The sequence below is a fragment of the Cetorhinus maximus genome, chromosome 12 (genome assembly GCF_964194155.1).
Source record: "Cetorhinus maximus chromosome 12, sCetMax3.hap1.1, whole genome shotgun sequence".
NCBI lineage: Eukaryota > Metazoa > Chordata > Chondrichthyes > Lamniformes > Cetorhinidae > Cetorhinus > Cetorhinus maximus.
Window position 1 is genome coordinate 39865107 of NC_135890.1, and position 20372 is coordinate 39885478.

Consider the following 20372-nt stretch of genomic DNA (forward strand, 5'->3'; position numbering starts at 1 on the left):
CTGCAATTTTCAGATTCATTTTGAAACTTCAAGTCTGGCCCTTGTTCAACTCTGCAGCAGGTGAGGCAGAGACACCATTTTAAAGCCAGTGTGAAAGCCCAGCCTCGAGGCGCTAATGACTCAAAGCCACTTCCACTGAAATGCCTTAGGGATGTCCTCAAAGCATACCTGAAGAGGTCAAACATCTCCACTGACTCATGGTGACTGGCCAAAATGGGAGAAGGTTCATTCAAGAAGGCACCAAACACAGAGAGACTTCATCAGGAACATGCAAAGGTGAAGCCAAGGTGGCGGACAGTGAGAAAACCTCCAAACAACTCATCTAACTGAGCCTCCAAGAAACACGTGCCCAGATGTGGCAGAGTCTGCAATCAAACATTGGACCTATCAGCAGAACCAGAGTGAAAGCAAGTCATCCCTGAACCAGAGGGACTGCCTAAAAAGAAAGAGAGATTGGTGAGTGTGTTATCTAATCTGAATTTATACACTTTCTTTTCTATTTAGCTGATTTATTTTACTTTGCAAGTTATTTCAGCTAGGAATGCACAGTTCTTCACATGTACAAATAGAAATGTCCAGAAAAACCAAAGCAATGTAACTCTGGTTTTAACATTGACTCCTATGGGAACTTATGATTCCTTTAAAGTTGTGATTTTCAGGAACACAACCACAATTTAAAGTGAGGACTTACTGTACTGTGATTACTTATAGCTTTCACTCTGTTTTAAATGCAGTCAGTTGATATAACACAGCTTCAGGATTGAGATTGGCACAATCCTCTTTCCCTTTTTATTAGGCATTTCAAATGGCTACCAGTTTGGAGAGAATAAAGAACCCTAATTCTATGAAAAGGAGCTAATTTTTTAAAGTATTTTGTACATCTCAAGTTTTATTCCATGATTTTTTTTCCATGTTGCTCTTCATTATTTTTAAAATATTCAGTGGAAATAGAGTAATGAAAACCAATTACCGTCATAAGCTGTCAAATACACCTTAACGCCTATTCGTTCAAATTGTCTGATAACCTGCAATAAATAATAATCAGCAACATGTCAACAGGGGCTAATCTGCACACCATTTATTTTAAATATTGTGGAGGTAAAAATCAGCTGTTAACCAGAGGAACAAAATTGTACGAAACAGCTGAGTTTATAGCTTGGTTCTTTAATACCTGTATACAAAAGCAGTTAATAATAATCTACATTTATATCTGGCAAGGAATAACTGCAGGAATTTACACTTAACCCAGTGATACTAATTTAGGAGTGATACTGAATTGTGAAAAACGGAGCAGAAAATTGCAAAAAGGACAGATAGAATAAGCAAGTGGGTAAAGATAGCAGATGCAACTTAAAGAGTGATATAATACTTTGGATGCAAGAGTGGAAAATGAGGATACAGTCCCAATGGGGAAACACCAAGTATATAATGCATTAAAATTAACCAAAAAATTTATGAATTGCTGAGCTTCACCACAAGAGTCACAGAATCTAACTACACACAATGCTAGGAATACCCCATTTGGATTTTGATGTTCAGGAAGGGTATAGAGGCCTTGGAAAAAGTACAGCAGTAAATATTTCTGGAGCTGTACCTGGGTCTGAAAGAAGTGGGCTTATAATCTATGCAAATGAGAAAGTTACTGGGCAATGTGATGGAGGTATTCAAACAATGAAGGAAATTTAAAAAGTTTAGCTATGGGATGATTCTTTCCTCATAAACAAATCCAGAACAATCATATAATTTAAAACTAAACCCACTAAAAGCAAATCCAGTAAAACAAGAAAAAAAATCACAAAGAATGACATCAGTAAATTTACAGCACAGAAACAATCCAAACAGTCCTCACTATTGTTTATCCTTCACAGGGTCTCCTCCAATCCTATTAACATAAACTTCTACTCCTTTCTCCCTCATGTGCTTATATAGTTTCCCACTAGATGTATTTATGCTATTCCCCTCAACTATTCCATGTGGTATCAAATTTCACATGCTGATCACTCTCTTACTAAAGAAGTTTTTCCTGAATTCCCTATTGGATTTATTAGTAATTATCTTCCAGTTATGGCCTCTAGTTTTTGAGAGATGTAGAATATCCTAGGAAAAAAGTACTTGGCAGCAAGTTGAGTGTTTAAAAGGGAGACAAATACTTACCTGGGAAAGAAGGTTAATAAAGAATATGGAGAAAGGATAAGAGAATTTAAAATAGAGCTGTTGTGGCCAACAATATAGCACAGCAGACTCAATAAACTGAATAGCCTATTCATGGGTTCATATTCCTATTAGAATATTATTCAGAAGTATGAGCACTCCATGATAATGATTACCAGAAGTAGAATGTATAGGTTAGTCTCAGTGTTGAGCTGTGCTTGAAGGGATGTGGGTCACAGGATTGGGGTTAAGTGCTGGCGCCCCAACTCTGACCCATGTTCCTTTTCAGCATGGCTCATCAATGTGAACTTTGGATTGGTTAATAAATATACAAGTGGCTTCTCACCTCCAGTGGTAAACCTCACCTGCTGCCAGCAGACATTGAAAACTCGAGAGCTTTAGGTGCCTGAGACAACACGTTGGAAGTAATAAGCCAAAAAATTATCCCTCAAATACTTTTCATTAAACCACCCATATTTGAAGGAGGAAAGGGGCTCATGAGACAACCAATCATTCTAATCTGAAAATGCAGTGATGTATCAATAATATCTATTTAATCCAGTGGGTTATTTCTAACAGTATGGTTAAAAAAGCAAACAAACACTGGAAACCTGGACTAAAAAAGGGCATTATTGCTGAAAAAAAAGGGACATGCTATCAAAGCTTTTCGTCTTGCACTTATCAGGACAGCTTGTAAGAAATTACCATCTATAAAAAAAAAGGGCGGTGGGGGGGGGAATGAGAACAATTTATACTGCATTCTCCATTGCAAAGCCTTTGCAAATCAGAGTCCACTTGCCAACCAATCTTCTCATGCAGTATAAATTGTCGTTTCCTTCACTGTTGGTAATTTCTTGCAAACTGTCCTGAGGAGTGTAAGACGAAAAACTTTGATAGCATGTCTCTTTTTTCAGCAATACTCAGGTTCTGGACTAAAATGGCTAGTGAAAAGAAAATGTACTGGAAATACATATTAGCATTTGAGAGAAGAAGAGTTTAAATGTTTTGGGATGCACTTTTCCTAAGATGATGGATCCTACCTAAACATTAGGCTTTCATTTTTGGAATGCCGACTGACCCATGAAGCATTTCCAGTTTTCATTTCTGGATCAACACTAGTTCCAATAAACATTTACTCACCATTTTAAGTATTCTGACTCCTACAAGATCTATGAATGACACTGCACTAAAATCAAAAATAAGGCTGTGAATGGTAACTTTGGGAACCAGGACTTTGATGGGGAGATCGGAATTCCAGTCAACTTGAATTTCCACTTCTTTTGTTGGAACATCCTGGTCTTGTTCTTCTTGAGCTTCCTCGTCATCTTCAAATGCATCATTAGAAACACTTCCATCAGTTACAATGCCATCCTAAAGATAGATAAGCAAATTACAAAATGTATCTGAACAACTAATGACTTAGATCATTGTGAAATTCATCAAGTACATAAAGACATGGAAAAATTGTCTTTTTTAAACTGCCTTATCATGATTTTTTAAGCATATACTCAAATTGGAATAAATAAGTTAAGCAACTTTTTTATATTACATATATAAACAATAAGGATACATTTTTATTCATCAATAACTTGCATTCCTAACTTGCTAAGAAGGCATCTAAAAAGGTGCTTAACGCGTAGAGCAAAAAAAAAGCAGACGCCAATGAGGCAGGGAAATTAGAAGATTTTGTTCATCCTTTAAGGCAAAGGTGACCATGTTCAGCACCTGTGGTGTCTGGTAGGATACGTAGGTGACTGTTAAGGCTGATCTGTACCCCGAAAGTTCTGCTGCAAATAGGACAGGATACCACAGATGATTGAGACTTGGTTGAGTTGCTGACTCGAGATTTCCTCTGCTTGCATTTTCTCTATGGTTTTGATACACGCTTGCTTTCGAAGGAGGCTGCACTGTTTTATTATTTGGTTGCACCAGGTACAGCGATCCTGAATGAGCTTCTCCCAAGACTCGAAGTCGGTATCAAAACTCCTAAGTGAAGCTTTCAGAGTGTCCTTGCAACATTTGTTTTGACCACTGTCAGAGCACACCCCAGACTCAAGCTCTCCATAGAAATTTCTAGTCAATGTTAACCCCCAAGATGTTAATAGTGGGGGTTTCAGTGATGGTAATGCCATTGAATGTCATTAAGATGGTTAGATTCTTTGTTGCAAATGGTCATTGCCTGGCACTTGTTACTTGCCACTTGTCAGTTCAAGCCTGGAGATCGTCCAGGTCTTGCTGCATTTGGACATGGGCTGCTTCTGGTGACGTGTTCAAATCCCACCGTGGCAGCTAGTGGAATTTAAATTCAATTAATAACCATAAAATTATCATTGATTGTCATAAAAACACATCTGGCTCACTAACGTCCTTCATGCTTACCTAGTCTGGCCCACATGTGACTCCAGACCCACAGCAGTGTGGTTGACTCTTAACTGCTGACAAGAGCAATTAAGGATGGGCAACAAATGGGATGCCCACTTCCCATTAACGAATAAAAGAAAGAAAGAATTAACATTCAATTATGGCAGGAGAGAGGAAGCTCAACACATGCACGAACCCAGTGTTTGTGGAGGGTGCATGTGCTCCATAAATCAGGCAGCAATCAGAAAGATAGGGCAGTTTGAGGGGCTATGGAGAGATTTGCAAGCAATGGAGAATTTTTAAATCAACTCTGGGAAGCTGGTGGAAACAGACAGTGCAAAACTTTGTGCGTTGGAGAAAATAGGCGGCAGCTTTTTGAATGTGTTGTAGCTTGCAGAGGGTTCAGATTGATAGGGCAGCAAGGAATGCGCTAAAGAAGTTGATGTGATGGAGACATAGACAAAGATGAAGTGGAAAAGGTGAGGGGTAGGTTGCCCGGAAGTAAGCAATGCTGTGGAGGTGGAAGGAATGATTAACAGAATTAGAAGAAGAGGAATCTGAACTTGAGCTTAAGCAGTACACTAAGGTTCCATACTTCCAGGTGTTGATGAAGTCAAGGTCAGAGACAGCTACTGGGAGACAATCAGGATGGCTTTGGTTTTTATAATATTGAGCAGGATGAAACTTATGACTTCAGAGAGTGTAGTAAATGCTGTTAGGATTCAGAGATGGGTGTTCTTAGCATGTATATGGGAGAATGATTGGAGAAGATGAGAAGCTACTTGTGGCAACGTAGTGCCTACATTATTGCAGCAATGAGCAAAACCGATGAAAGCAACATGTCACATAAATAGATTGTAGAGGAGAGACAATAGAGAAGGATAGAATGGCCAAAAGTAGCAGCAAAATTGAGAAGAATAAAGAGAGATAGAAAGCTATGTTTAGAGTTATATTGGACCCTTGCTTTATATATAGATATAGTTTATAACTGTGTAACTACACAATTAAAGTATATGACTTTACCTTTGTTGTTTTTAACTGACCCTTCTTTATAAGCGCCTGAATCTTCTTCAATGCTTTGGTTCGCTTATTAAACACTCGAACCGGATTAAATCCAACCTGAAACAATTCCATTCATAGAATAGTAATCAACACAAATAAAAATAAATGAATATTCAAACTATTTTGTATTACACAATTGTGAATTTACTCACCGCAGAATTGATTCTCTCTTTAAAATAATCAACACTTCCAAAAAATAGAGGAGAAGAAAATTTGAAGATCTTCACTCCCGATGGCTCAACAAGCTGTGGAAAACCAGAAGAAAAAAAAATGTATTTTCCATTAGATTATGAGGAAAGTATGAATTTTATTTCAAAACATCTTAATAAAAGCTGATATAAACGTTCTTACATTTTTGTATTTCTTTAAGTTCTTGTAAATGTCAGTGTTTGGTACATTCCCTAAAGCAGCTGAAGCAGGGCTAGAAAATTAACATTGAATTAAATAGATGAATATTCCACATAGTAAATGATAAACAAAGTAGTACACCATTCTAATAAGCTACTATTCAAGTACTTACAACTGGGCTCTAAGCACAACAGTGAGAAGTTCAAAGCACACACCAACTAAAAGCCCCAAATCTAGTCCCAGAAGGATGGCTGCAATCCATGTCACAATCCAGATTAGCTACAGAAAAACAAGACAATGAGTTAAAGCACATTCTTGTAATGAACTACAGCCTTGGCTTTTGAAAGACTGCTTAATTTGCCAATAGTATGCAGACATTTTATCACTGCAGTAACACATATACAACAGAAATAATGCACAAATGTACTCTACAGAAAAATACTTGGTTAATGAAAAACTACATTCTGTTAAACTTCTCCATAATTTCTAAATAATATGCAAATTTAGTTTTTGCTCCTTGGATGCAACCTGGATGTGGAAAATATTGGCCTGAATTTTCCCGGCAGAGATGTGGGGGTGGGGCCCGCTCGCCGACGGGAAAATGATGCGGGATGACGTGGGGAGGAACCCCCAACATCATCCTGTTCCCTTTAAGTTTTTAGGAAGGCGGGGGCGCAGCCAAATCAGCTGTCCGCCCGCCGACCTGTCAATGGCCAATTGAGGCCATTGACAGAGTAATTAAGATAATGAAGGACCTGCCCGTCCAACCTTAAGGTTGGCGGGCAGACCAGGAGCCCCAGCGGGCTTCTGATAATATATAAAACCTCATCCACCGGCGGGATGAGGTTTCATGTCCGTTTTTAAAAACTTTAATACATTTTATGTGATATTTATTAACATGTCCCATCTCGTGTGACATTGTCACATGAGGGGGTCATGTTAATAATTTTTTAATTTTTCTATTTTTAAAGTTTTTTGGACTGTCACTAATCTCCCTGAGACAGCACTTATTGGCCCGCCCACTCAAAATGGCAGCGGGCCACGTTTTGGTGGCGGGGATCGGCTGTCCACCCGCCACCGAGCCGGTGGGGCCCACACGCCCACAAAGGGCAAAATTCTGCCCATTGTGTGCAACTCCTATTCATGTGATATCCTGAAACTCTACTGCAGGGATGTCACAAATCGTGGTGTGTACAATATTCCTTATTCGTGACATCACATCAAGGAGAATTTCTATACCAAATGTCTGCACCAATTAAATAATAAGTAAAATATGTCCTACATAACAGAGTAGTATTATCACATTTTTAAACTTAACATGAAGGTTGTACATTTTCTAATGAATAGTATATTTTACAAGAACAGTATTGTTAATTAAATACTTACACAATCAACTTTGTTTTGTCTCCACAACACTGGAATGTCAAAGGTTTGCCAGAACATTCCTTTCAAATTGGCAATGACAATTGCTGCCAATACAGCCTGAGAAATTAGTTAAGAAAACATATTAAATGTATTATGCTTGTGCATTTCAAAATACAAAGCCATCGAGTTGAATTATGGTCACTGTCTACATTTTTAGCCACACCTTTCCAGTATGGTAAGGTGAGACTAGAGTAGGGGTATACATGAAATTTCACTTCAAATCATTTGAAATAACTCAAATTAGATTTTTATATTGATGCTTAATTATGTAATGTTCATTAATTCTCAGCAATTCAAATACAGATACAAATGCTAATTTCAGTGATCCTGACTAAATTGGTGCTAGGATTGTGAGACCTGTACAAGTGGTCAGCTGACTTCAGCAGGTTCTGCATGAATTAGTTCAAGAATTTAGTTCAAGAATATAATTTGACTAAGTCCCAGGTGCATTTGCCACAACTGCAAAGGGCACTTATGATTTGCAGAAAGGCAGAAGCCCCTTTTATCTTTTACAGAGATCCTCTTTCAAAAAAAAGACAATTGTGAAGTTGGCTCATCTCAGCAAGCAACTACCAGTTCATCTCAGGAGATTTGGATACGAGATCAAAGCATTCAGCATCAGGAAGGAGCAGCAAGTGGAGGTGGCAACAGAGGTGCAAAAACCAACTGAATGGGATCCCGCCCCACTTTTCGCCTGTCTCCAATGACAGCTGCAAGAGTTGGGATTTTATACCAACAGGGGCTTTATGGAAAGGAGCCCATTAAAGGGCAGAAGCATTCTGTGCAATCTTTTGAGAATGTTTTGCATGATATATCATAGAATCTACAGAAGTCCATGAAGGATTTGGAAAGCTACAAGCCACTGTGGAATGGATGGTGATTTTATAGGCCTCTATGGGGTATATCAAAGGGCAGAGGTCTAAACCGTGATTGTGACTGTTAAGAGCTGAGGCTTCAATGTACAGGGCTTTCCGTTCTGTAGTTGACAGTATAGGTGTCAGTTTACAAATCTCAGTGATGATCATTATTTTGTTACCATGAGGTTCCTGGCTCATCCTGAAGGATTGCATGCTGGTCCAAACATGGTGAGAGATAACGTGGAAGAAAGGAAGTAGAGAGTAACTACAACGCCACACCCAGCCAACCCTCTCAAAATCCTCAGGAAGTGCCAGGTAGAGGGCTGGAGCAGTTAGCCAATGTTGGAGAGGGCTAGAGTCATCACCTCATTTACTCCTTCCATTAAGATAGCACTCAGGAGAAGCAATAAATTAAGTCCTAAAGAATACACCCATATATAATCACTAATACAAACTAACTGGAAAACACAGTAATAGCACATAGACGGAACACAAGCATGGAATTAAATTGTTTGTACTTTCTTTCGTTATAATCTCAAGTGTTCTACAAGAAGAGCATGTTTGGTTTATGGGCATCTAGGTTGTATGTAATATAAGGTGTGTTGATAGGCAACCAAATTATGTTCAACATGGTAGGTGCATACATGAAGGGATGGGTTAGAGATTTTAGGTGAATGGCCAAGAATTCTTGGTTGCAAAATGTCTTCAACCATTTCGTCCTCCTGCTCCTCCGCAGTTGCCACCTGATCCCATGCCTCTTGATCACACCTCTCTGGATGACAAATTTCTGCAACAAGCAGCAATTGTCTAGTGATTTTGGAGATGTTGGCATGGTTACAGCACATGTAGTCTTCCATCTGTTCAAACAGTGGAACATCTGCTTGAGCATGCCAATAGTATACTCCACCAGAATTCTATTAAAGACACAATATTGTATCTGCATTCTGCATTCCTTCCTGAATTTATCAACATGGTCATTAACCAGGGCTTCAGTGGATCTCCTTGTTCTGTAGAGGCCACCTGTCCATCTACCTGCTTCAATGGTGACATGATGGACCAGGGGCAAAATATAGACAAGGTGGCTGCTATCAGATATTCACTTGTATGATTCAACTCTTGTAGTTAAAGATTATCTGGACATTAGTGGAATAGAACCCTCTCCTCTTCACTTATGAAATAGGGTTGTGTTATCTATGAAGCACAGCATTTTAGGGAAATTAACCAACTGGTAACATAGGAACAGGAGTAGGCCATTCAGCCCCTTGAGCCTGTTCCACCATGCAGTAAGATCATGACTGATCTGAATCTTAATTCTATTTATCTGTCATGGTTCCATGACCCTTAATGTCCTTGACTTAGCAAAAATCTAGCAATCTCTCCAGTGTTGTATTGACCGAGGTGCAACGGTTTTCTGAGGGACATAGTTGCAGATTTCCTCTGTACCGACCCCTTTACCTATCCCCGAACTTCCCTTTTGCTCCACCTGACCCTCCCCCCTTTTTCACATTTCTCGCTCTTTTCAGTATTGAAGAAGAGTCATATTGAACTTGAAGCATTAACTCTGTTCCTTTCCCCACAGATGCTGCCAGACCTGCTGAGTTTTTCCAGCACTTGTTTTTATTGTAGATTTCCTCTACGCTTTGTATGAAGTTGTGCTTCCTGACATCACCCTTGAATGGCTTAATTGTAATTTTAAGGCTGTCCCCCCTTGTTCTGGACTCTCCGACCAGGGGCAATATTTGCTGTCTCTACCCTATCAAATTGTTAAAATCATTTATAACACCTCCCCTTTAATCTTCTATATTAGAGGAAATGCAAACCTAGTCTATGCAGCCTGTCCTCATAATTTAACCCCAGCATCATTCTTGGGTATCTATGCTGCAACCCTTCCATGGCCAACATATCTTTGAAGTTCAGCTTCCAGAATGGAGTGCTGTACTCCAGATGGAACCTAACCAGAGTTCAATACAGCTGTAACGTAACTTCCATAACTTTGTATTCCAGCCCTCGAGATAAAGGCCAACATGCATTGATTATTTTATATTATTTTTTGCACCTGTCCATTAGCTGTTAGCAGTTTCTGTACATAGACCCCTAAATCTCTCTGCTCAACCACAGTTACTAGCTTCTCAACATCTAGAAAATACTTTAATCAATTAGTGCTGTGGTCTGAGGCTGGTTTCTCCAGTTTGTGGAATAAATAATAAAACCTGTTCCCAGGCAAACAAAGCTTCTGCCAGATGTTTAATATAGCAGTGAACTCTGGCAAATGATTCCAGCAGTGGTATGGAAGGATCTGGTAACAAAGAAATTTAGTGTTGTGGTCACCTTCACAACCACAGCCAGAGCTGTGCTGGTGGTGGAATTTGAGTTATTGCCCAAACTCCAGACAAAGAAATCAAATGGCAAAGACTAGGTCATTCAAATGCCTACAGATCAGAAATACTAATAGAGTAAACAGGAACAAAACAACTACAGACTGCACTGTAGGAGCAACTTGAATGAGATAGCTTGAGCTTTGGGAGGGGCCAGGAGGAATGGAGGTGGGGGAGGGGAAGCAGGGGCAGTTGGTAATAATGATGCTTTTGCTCTCTGGCAAGGAGGCTTCAGAAAGCACAGAAAATGTTAACATTGCTGGATTCATAGCTTCCCAAATCAGGCCATTTGGCCTGCCCGCCCAATCCAGTAAGATACACGCCCAGAGTACAATGGTGTCCTTCCGTAGCAGATCACTGCTGAATCAGCCCCATTGTTCTGGACATGGCATGCCTTGAAATAATAAAAAACGTTACCTTCTGCAAAGGTTCAAGTAGTTTTCCAACTATCAGGATGGCAATCATCACAATTACTGCAGTTAAGAGCCCAGCAATCTGCAATAAATGTAGGTGCAAACCATTGTAGAGTTAGTTATCAATGCTTGTAGGTAAAATTTCATTGCAATGTAATATATAAAAACATATATAGAAAAGACTTATGACAATACAGGTAAGAATTTTCCAATGTGTCCACAAGGTTCCATGCACAATCAAAAGTCAAAAGTTTGTTTCACTATCGCCAACAGGATTTTTTTCCAAGCCCTTTCACTGAATCATCAAAATGACAAAGCACAAAGAGACTATTCAGCCCATCCTGCCTATGCCGGCTCATAGACAGAGTCGTCCAATTAGTCCCATTCCCTTACCCTTTCCCTATAAACGTGCAAGAATTTTCCTCTTCAAGTATTCATCCAATTTCCGTTTGAAACTTATTATTTAATCTGCTTCCACCACCTTTTCAGCCACTGCATTTCAATTCACAATGCACTGCAGTAAATAATTTCTCCTCTCTCGCCCCAAGTTCTTCTGCCAATTAATTTTGGCTTCTGGTTACCAACCTTTCTGCCACTGGAAACAATTTCCCCTTACTTACTCAATCAAAATCCTTCATGGTTTTGAACACCTCTATTAAATCTCCTCCTGAGCTTCTCTCCTCCAATGGAGAGCAAACCAAGCTTCTCTAGTCTCTCCATGAAAATGAAGTGCTACATCTCTGATACCATTCTAGTAAATCTTTTCTGCACCCTTGCTAAGGCCATGAAATCCTCCCTGAAGTATGCTGCCCAAAATTGAAACAATAATGCAGCTGAGCTCTAACCAGTGTTTTATAAAGCTTAGCATAACTTTCTTGCTTTTGTACTCTACTGTCGCTGTTTGTAAAACGAGGGATCCAGTATGCATTTGTAAAAACCATCTCAATTTGCCCTGCTGCCTTCAAATATTTTTGTAGGTATATCCCCCAGATCTCCTTGTTCTTGCACCTCCTTTAATATTGTACTCTTTATTTTATATGGCCTCTTCTCATTTTTCTGACCAAAATGTATCACTTCACACTTCTCTGAATTAATTTGGATTTGGCATGTGTCTGTCCATTTCACCAACCTGCCTACATCCTCCAGGCAACAGCCACCATCCTCTTCACTGTTTTCTACATTTCCGAGCTGCCATCTGCAAAATTTTGAATGATGCCCTGTATATCCAAGTCCCAGTCATTAATATATATCCAAAAAGAGCAGTGGTCATAATGGCAGCCTCTGGGGGTGAGGGTGGTCACCACTTTATACTTCCCACCAGTCCAAAAAAACACACTACTCCCTGCTCTCTCTTAGCTAGTTCCATATCCATGCCGCCACTGTCCCTTTAGTCCCATGTTATTCAATTTTGCTAGCAAGTCTATTATGTGGTATTTTATCAAATGCCTTGAAAGTCCACTTACACAAAAAAACCCAGTACTTTGACTTGCTATGTTAGTTCTTTATTCACTCCATCCTGTGGTTAATTCAATGCCCTCTGAACTGGCCTAGCAAGTCACTCAGTTGTTGTAAGATCAATGCGGCCATGAGATTCGCTGACAAAGTATGAACACACACATAATCCATGTTTATTTATTACCTGAGTTTTGCCGCCTGTGCTTTCCTGTACAGCTGTCCGGGACAGAGCAGTGCCTGCCAAAAAGCTTGAGAAACAGCCGCAAAAAATGTTGGAAATTCCTAAAGCAATGAATTCCTGGAAGATTGCACAATTATGTAAATACACATGCAAATGATAGCTCTCTTGCTGCTGTATTAGCACCAACAATCACTTCTTGCCATTTTGATACAACTCAGACATTTTGAATGTTTTTAGGCAGTATTTTCTTGTCAGAACATGTTTTATCAATGCACACAGTCGATGACTGTTCAGCTATTATATTCAGTTTGAAATATTCTTAAATTATTTCCAAACTTGCTGCTGTCTCTTCTGTAGCACTGGAGGCGTGTGGATCGATTCTAATCTTTGTTGCACCTGGGCACACCCTTTGCATGAGGCCTCCAGTTCCACAACATTACATGGGGTCTATGCTAAACACATGTAATGGGGCCCAGGCCCACAGCAAACAGAGGCAAATATAACTGTAAATAAGGTGGCATTCTTGCCAACTGCCTCATTTGCAGAATGCCAATTCTTGCCAATAAAAGTTTCCAAATGGAGATGTACCCAATGATGCTGCTCGTGCAGTCTATGCTAAGATGCTCAAAGGACCAGAGGGTGCAGAAGTCTAGGAACAGTCCAAAAATGAATGGAGCCAGTGTAACTTATATCCCATTACCCCAAGCCTTCAGACAGTTGCTCTCCAGCAACAATCACAAGGCATGTATGATGGCAGTTAGCTGGTTGTATACAGGCCTCTCATGCATGCAACTACGTTCCTGTTTCGGCTTCTCTTGGGGTCCCAGCACAAGGCTCTGCCAAAAGGCACCCAGGTCCTGCAAGTGACCTAGGTCAAGCAAATTGAATGTCACAGTGTGGCAACAGACAGCGCCAACTGGGAGCTTCTCCGTGGCCATCACCAGCCCAGCCTAACAAAGTAAAATTGGCTCCAAAGTTTCATGTTAACTTGAACAATCTAAAAATGAATTAAAAAAATAAAAATCAGGATAGTGTAGGGAGACATGATGTTAATTGGTTCTCATTTGCTAGCTGATGCAAAGATGTGGGGGTGAATGAACCTTGGGGTTTTCACTGGTTTTCTGCTGGGGTTGCTACAACAGAAATTGCAGAACTTCACTCTGGAACCAACACTCCTGGTTTTCTAAATAAATTTATGCTGCTCACTCAAGCCCGTATTCTTATTTTTCCAAGATGAAAATATTATGGGCGGAACTTGAAATGGGGTACATAGAGATGCTAAACAGGTAAATCTGCCACCTGTTATGCACCCCACCTGTAACAGATAGGAAAGAAAAATGACAAGTGGCCCATTTTACAACCCTGCCAATGTTAACTTTCACCCAATATGACAGGAGTGATGTATCAGCCTAATATGACTGTCAGCTCAAAAACTGCTGTAGGAACCTTTGATTTCTGAATTTTCTTTCCAACATGGAAGATATTGGTTCACATTCCATAAAGCTCCAGTAATGTAAAAATTAACAACGTTACGATAGATTCAACTTTTGATTTCTGAATTGACAAAAAAAAGATAAAGGTGGACATGCAAAAGCTTTCAACTTTAACAAAAAAAAACTTTCAACTATAAGAACACAACAATAAAATCTTGTTGACTAATTCTGACATCAAGTGAAGCTAAATGTTTATGTGATAGATATGTAAGCTACAGCCACTTTAACTTCTAATATAACTTAGATTTTGAACTTTCCTTTGTCTACTGCTATAAGGCAGACAAAACATATGCTCATGTCTGTTTCCATGGCTAGTTTTTTTTCTGGAGCAGGCTGCCAGGCTGTCACCAGAGACTATAGCTTGAGAGGTGCCACTCCACATCAAGCGTGGTTGACCATTGAGACTCTCCCACTCTTACCACCTGCGATAAATATGTTGGAAGGAGTTATAATCAACATATTTGACCACATTATGAATACACCTCCCATGACCATCAAGTCCCGGAGTGGGACTTGAACACTGAGCTTCCGGCTCAGAGGCAGGGACGCTACCCATTTTGCCACAAGACCCCCCTTAATATAACTGAAACACCAAATATTAACTGACATTGCATTCAAACCTTCTCTTACCTGATTTCCATCAATGGGATAGTCATGTTTGCTGCCAAATACTTTAGCGACTGAAACAGCCACAGCGTATCCCACTATAGCAATGGAAAATGCCGATGCTCCCACTTGAGAAAAGATGCTCACATCTGGTGACACTGGTGGTAAAAATCTGCACAAGTGCAAAAAAAAAATTATTCAAGAATTTCTGAACTCAATCTGACTGAAGTTTTAATGTCTGCAACAAATAAAAATACAAGCAGTGTAATTAAAATTTAAGACAAGAATTGTGACTTTTCAAAACTGATGCAGCAATGTTTTAAATTTATCTTCTTACCCCGTTGGAATGCTTTTAATGATTCCAGCATTATACTTCTGTTCCAAATTAGCACCATAGGAGATCCCTGTAGCTATTATAGTCTGGAACAAGCAAACATTTGTATTTAAAAATCATCCACATTTATATATTGTTACCCCTCCCAGAAACTTCACCAATCATATTGAACTCTAACTCAATTCTATACCAGGATCTCAAATCTGTGGAACTCCAGCCCGCTGGAGACAGGTGAGGGGATAAAGTGGCAGCAGAAGATGTCAGTAGGGGAGTTCCTGCTGCCATGGGATATTATCAAAGGCAGGAATGGCAGCAGCTCAGCCATTCTCTAACTGGGATGGGCAGCCAATTAAAGTAATTCATTGGCCTATAGATGACCCTGCTGGGATTTTACCGCCATCCAAACTGCCTCCACCCCCCACTCCTGCCAGATGGTGAGTCCTCCAGCTCCATCGAGGCAGCCTCCCAGAGGCTTCCTCAGAGTCCTTTCTTTTTGGAGGCTCCATAGGTCAAAGAGGACCCATCAGCAGCAACAGCTGCCCCATGGCCTCAACCCCGCTGCTGGAAAATTCACCCATCCAAAAGCTGGGGCCTGACTTCCTGGCCGCAGCACATGAAAGAAATTTTTCATGTACCTGTGGCGGCCCCTTAATAGGGAGGTTCCCTCTTCTTCCCCTTGCAGCCTCAGCAGCAGCCACATCTATCAGTGGCACTGCTGAGGCTGCAAAGTTGCCAGCCCTCTGATTGGGCTAGCAGCTTGGAGAGACGGCCCACCGTCTTTTTGGGCAGTGATCCCAGTGGCAGGCTCTTAAGCGGTGGTAAAATTGCCTCTGCAGTCCCACCATATGCTTGAGAAGACCCAGAACCGACACTTGGTCCCGGCAGCATACCAGTGAAATTCTGGCCCCAATGTCTTTCCTTTCTCTTACATCTACAGATTTGAAAACCGTACCCAACTTTAATCACTATTTGATTTACCAAATCTCTTACTCTTTTTTCCCCAAACGGATCTTGGCCCTTCATGGTAGTTTCTTGACAAAGATATGCGGGGCTGGAAAACCCTGATCATGATAGTTGTGCCAAGATTTAAGGGGAGATTGTGACGTAGTGGTAATGTTTACTGGACTAGTAATCCAGAGGCCCAGGCTAATGCTTTGGGGACATGGGTTCAAATCCCATCACTGGAGGCGGTGGTGGAATTTAAATTGAATAAATAAAATTTGGAATAGAAAACTAGTAATAGCAACTATGAGAATTATCCTTGACAACTGTAAAAACCCATCAGGTCTATTAATACTACTAACGAAATTTGCCATCCTTCCCTGATCTTACATGTGACTCCAGACCCACAGCAATATATTTAACTCTTAACTGCCCAAGCAAGCCAGTCAGTTCAAGGACAATCAGGGCTGGGCAATAAATGCTGACCTTGCCAGCGATGCCCACATCCCATGAGAGAATAAAGGAAAAAAAAATCGTTTCCACCAGTGCTGATCCATCACAATTGGTGTGGTTGCCTGGAAGATACTTAATTAACAGGAGGACAGTGACCGCCTGAACCACTGTGGACACAATGAAGGTGGCCACCTGCCTCCACGCTTATGAGGTCAATACTGGAACTTAAAAAAACAATTCCCCACCTTTCATATTCCAGACTTTCCTATCTTGGAGCATTCCTTCCCAATGGGAGTCACTTCCTCCTACACAGCTTTCTGACCCTGCATATTATTTTATATCACATCCCTAATGGGCAGGGCAGCAGGATCCCCAGTGTTTGGCGGCCACACGCTGATATGCCCAGGGGGGTTGTGCTGCAGGAGCTCTGCACTGCACCTCCAAACAGTGCCTGGGAAGCAGAGTGCCAAGGAGTGGGGTGCTGGGGAGCAGAGTGCCGGGGACCCAGGGAGGCGAGGCTGACTGCGAGGCCCAGGAGTGAGACGTTATGGAGCTCCAGGTCAGGGTCAAGGGGAACAGTGCGCCGCATGCATAGGGGCGTGAGAAAGAGAGAGAGAGAGCGCGCGTGCACGGGAGAGTGAGAATGAGTGAGAGCACACGTGTGTGTGTTGTGGAGGAGTGAGTGAGGGCATGTTTCTTACTTATTCCCAATTTCAGGTTTCTCACTTACCCTCACCACCACACACCAACCTATACGCACACTCACTCACAGTGGGTGAGGGTGAGTGAGTGAACACCCCGGGACTAGGAGTGAATCCGGCACATGCACACACACTCTCTCTGACTCTCTCACGCTCTGGTCATTTTATTAAATTACTCTTTTTTTAAAATGTAATTTTTTTTTTTTGCTATGACATTACTTTATTTTTGCTCAGCAATTGTGTCTTTTCTTAATACCTCAAAGTTATTTTCTCAAATTCAGTTTAAAGTTGTGCCAAACCTTATCTTTCTGAAATTTGCTTATCAGTCCCTTGAGGAAGAATAAAAATGGAAATGTGGCCTCTCCAAGCAAAAAGGTTGCACAAGCCTGTTCTAAATGGAGTTCTCGTCATCCACGCTGAGCAGCCAGAGCTTAGGACTGGACAGACAGGCTTAAAAAAAATCAGAACCTTCAGGCCGAGAGTTCCAATGCTTTCAAGCCAGTCTGTCAGGTCAAGTTCATTCGTTGCTATGCTGCTGCTGGGGTGGGGTGGAGGGGGGCGGGGTGGCTGGAATATAGTGCTGACGGATTGCAAACCCAACACCTCCTATTTAAAAGCTTTAACATTCACCACTGGATGGTAAACTCTCCTTTGCTGACTGGCCATCCATTATACGCCCCACTTGATTTTTCTTTCCACTGATCTCAGTGGAATCCATTCCATTAATTGTCTGACTGGATTTTAATCCTCACTGTCTCTAACATTGAAGCTACTTGTTTCTGGGAGTAACACATGCAGGAGGATTTGGCTCACCGATGGCAACAATCAGAACTGGAGGGCTGCATGACTTGTGACGCAGAGGCGGCTGATATGGGGGCCGCGTTAAGTGAATTCTACCTGCAGTATTGGCTGTGATGGCCTGAGGATGTGAAACATAGCAAAGTGTCTGTATTCCCTGCTGACAGCTTTACATGGAATTTACATCACAAAAACAGGCCATTTGGCCCACCCCATCTATATTGGAGTTTCTGTTCCACACAACCTTCCGCCCCACCCTTTTTGATCATACCATCCCTCTAACCTTTGAATGGTTACAGCACAGAAGGAGGCCATTCAGCATACTGTCTCTGTCAGTTCTCTACAACAGCAACTCAGCTAATTTCCCTGTAGCCTTGTAAAACCTTTTCTCTTCAGAATTATCCAGTTCTCCTTTGAAAATCACAACTGAATCTGTCTCTGCCACATGCCCAGGCAGTGCATTCCAAATCCAAACCACTCACTGGCCACTCATTGGATAAAGAAGTTTTCCCTCATGTCACCTCTAGTTCTTTTGTTAATCACCTTAGGGGTCTTGACCTTCTGCTGATGGGAACAGTTTCTCCCCTTTACTCTACCCAGACCCCTCATGGTTTTGAGCATGTCTGACAAATCTCCTCTCAACCTTCTCTTCTCCAAGAAGAACAGCCCCAGCTTTACCAATCTATCCGCATAACGAAAGTATCTCATCCTTGGAACCATTCTCGTAAATTTTTTCTGCACCTGCACCTTTCTAAAACCTTCACATCCTTTCCATTGAGGCTGAACCAGTGTTTCATGAAGGCTCATAACTTACTTTCTTTTGTACTCTGTGCCCCTATTTATAAAACCCAGGATTTGGTATAATTTATTAACTGCTTTCTCAACCTGCCCTGCCACTTCAATGATTTATGTGCATGTACACACAGGTCCCTCTGCTCCCACATTCCTTTAGAATTGTACCCTTTATTTTATGTCACCACTCCTCGTTCTTCAGACCAAAATGTATCACTTCACACTTCTCTACATTAAATTTCAACTGCCACGTGCCTGCCTATTCCACCAGCCTGTCTATATCCTCTTGAAGTCTATCACTATCCTCCTCACAGTTCACAATACTTCCAAGCTTGCATCGTCTTCAAATTTTTAAACTGTGCCCTGTACACCCAGGAATAGGTTATTACTATAAATCAAGAAAAACAGTGACCCCTTTATATACCATCCCTCAGTCAGAGGTAAGTAGTGTTCTGTAAAAACATGTTTTTAAATAGTCTTGAACTAAATAATTAAACTATTGCATAATGAAATTCTAGCCATGGTAAAGTCTAATGATTCAAACTACCACATGGTTCGAAACAAAATGCCTACCAGCACTGCAATTTTTCTCTTAAAAAGTATAGTTTTACTGATATTTGGGAACTCAAATGATTAATACATAGGAAAAGAAAGTTAATAGTAGATTTAGAATGGATATGGCCAACACATTTTCTTAGAGCTCTGGCACCTCAAAATTTGGCACTACACCCCCGATTGGCTAAGTAAGGGTTTTTTGCTCCTGAAATTAGGACCCAACAAAATTCGGTCTGGGTTTTTTCAAATAATTCCACTGAACTGTTCCAGGATTTATGATCCAATCTGGCAAAATGTCAAAGGAAATTTGGACAATACTTTTAAAAAATGTTTATCCTTTATTTTGTCCTTTCCCATAAGAATCTGCATCTGATAATCAGCAGTTAAGACAGCTGAAGGTCCTAAGCCACTTCTTTCTTCGTGGCTGCCAGGAATCCTGCGCTGTAATTGAAGCTATAGGCAGTAATAACTAAAGCAGCATGTCCTTCCTTGCTCCCTTGAGACTCAAGTCAAATGATCTACTCTAGCACCTCAGTGGGAAATGTCAGAGCTGCGCAACTTAATTCAGCAGCTGCTGGTGACATCCCCAATGATAACAACACTTCAAGGCAAATGAAGTGCGTTACTGTTTTTGAATTTTGTAGATGCCAAGCAATGATGTCTCTGGTGAAGGTAACTACTATGAAGGCATCAACCTTAGCTCAGTAGTAGCATTGTTGCATCGAGTCAGGACGTCATGTGTTCAAGTCCCATTCCAGAAACTTGAGCATACAGACTATGCTGATACTCCAATGCTATATTAAGGGAGTGCTGCATTTGTTTTGCAGCTGAGGCGCTGAATAGAGTGCCCATTGGTCCTCTCGAGTGGGTGCAAAAGAGCCTGTGGCACTATTTGAAGAGCAAGGGAGTTCTTCCTCCTATCCTGGCCGGTATTTATCCCTCATCCAATATCACTTAAAACAAAAACACAAATGGTCTGACCATCATCTCATTGCTGTTTATGGGATTTTGGTATTCAAGATGAGTTGTTGTATTTCCTACTTTCCAACAGTGACTACACTACATTGTCT

General features: G+C 40.9%; 1 protein-coding gene across 4 annotated transcripts in view; it reads right to left on the reverse strand.

The window, feature by feature from the left end:
* The window catches only part of slc26a4 (solute carrier family 26 member 4), a 63028-nt gene that overhangs the window by 8188 nt on the left and 34468 nt on the right, over positions 1-20372 (reverse strand). For all 4 annotated transcript variants that reach the window (XM_078553406.1, XM_078553407.1, XM_078553408.1 and 1 more), the window contains 11 exons: positions 15065-15147; positions 14752-14899; positions 12632-12745; positions 10997-11074; positions 7309-7404; positions 6095-6201; positions 5926-5995; positions 5727-5819; positions 5536-5631; positions 3292-3522; positions 971-1025 (listed from right to left, as the gene is read on the reverse strand). In XM_078553406.1, coding sequence (XP_078409532.1) covers positions 971-1025; positions 3292-3522; positions 5536-5631; positions 5727-5819; positions 5926-5995; positions 6095-6201; positions 7309-7404; positions 10997-11074; positions 12632-12745; positions 14752-14899; positions 15065-15147 — 1171 coding nt within the window. The remainder of the gene's footprint in view (positions 1-970; positions 1026-3291; positions 3523-5535; positions 5632-5726; positions 5820-5925; positions 5996-6094; positions 6202-7308; positions 7405-10996; positions 11075-12631; positions 12746-14751; positions 14900-15064; positions 15148-20372) is intronic.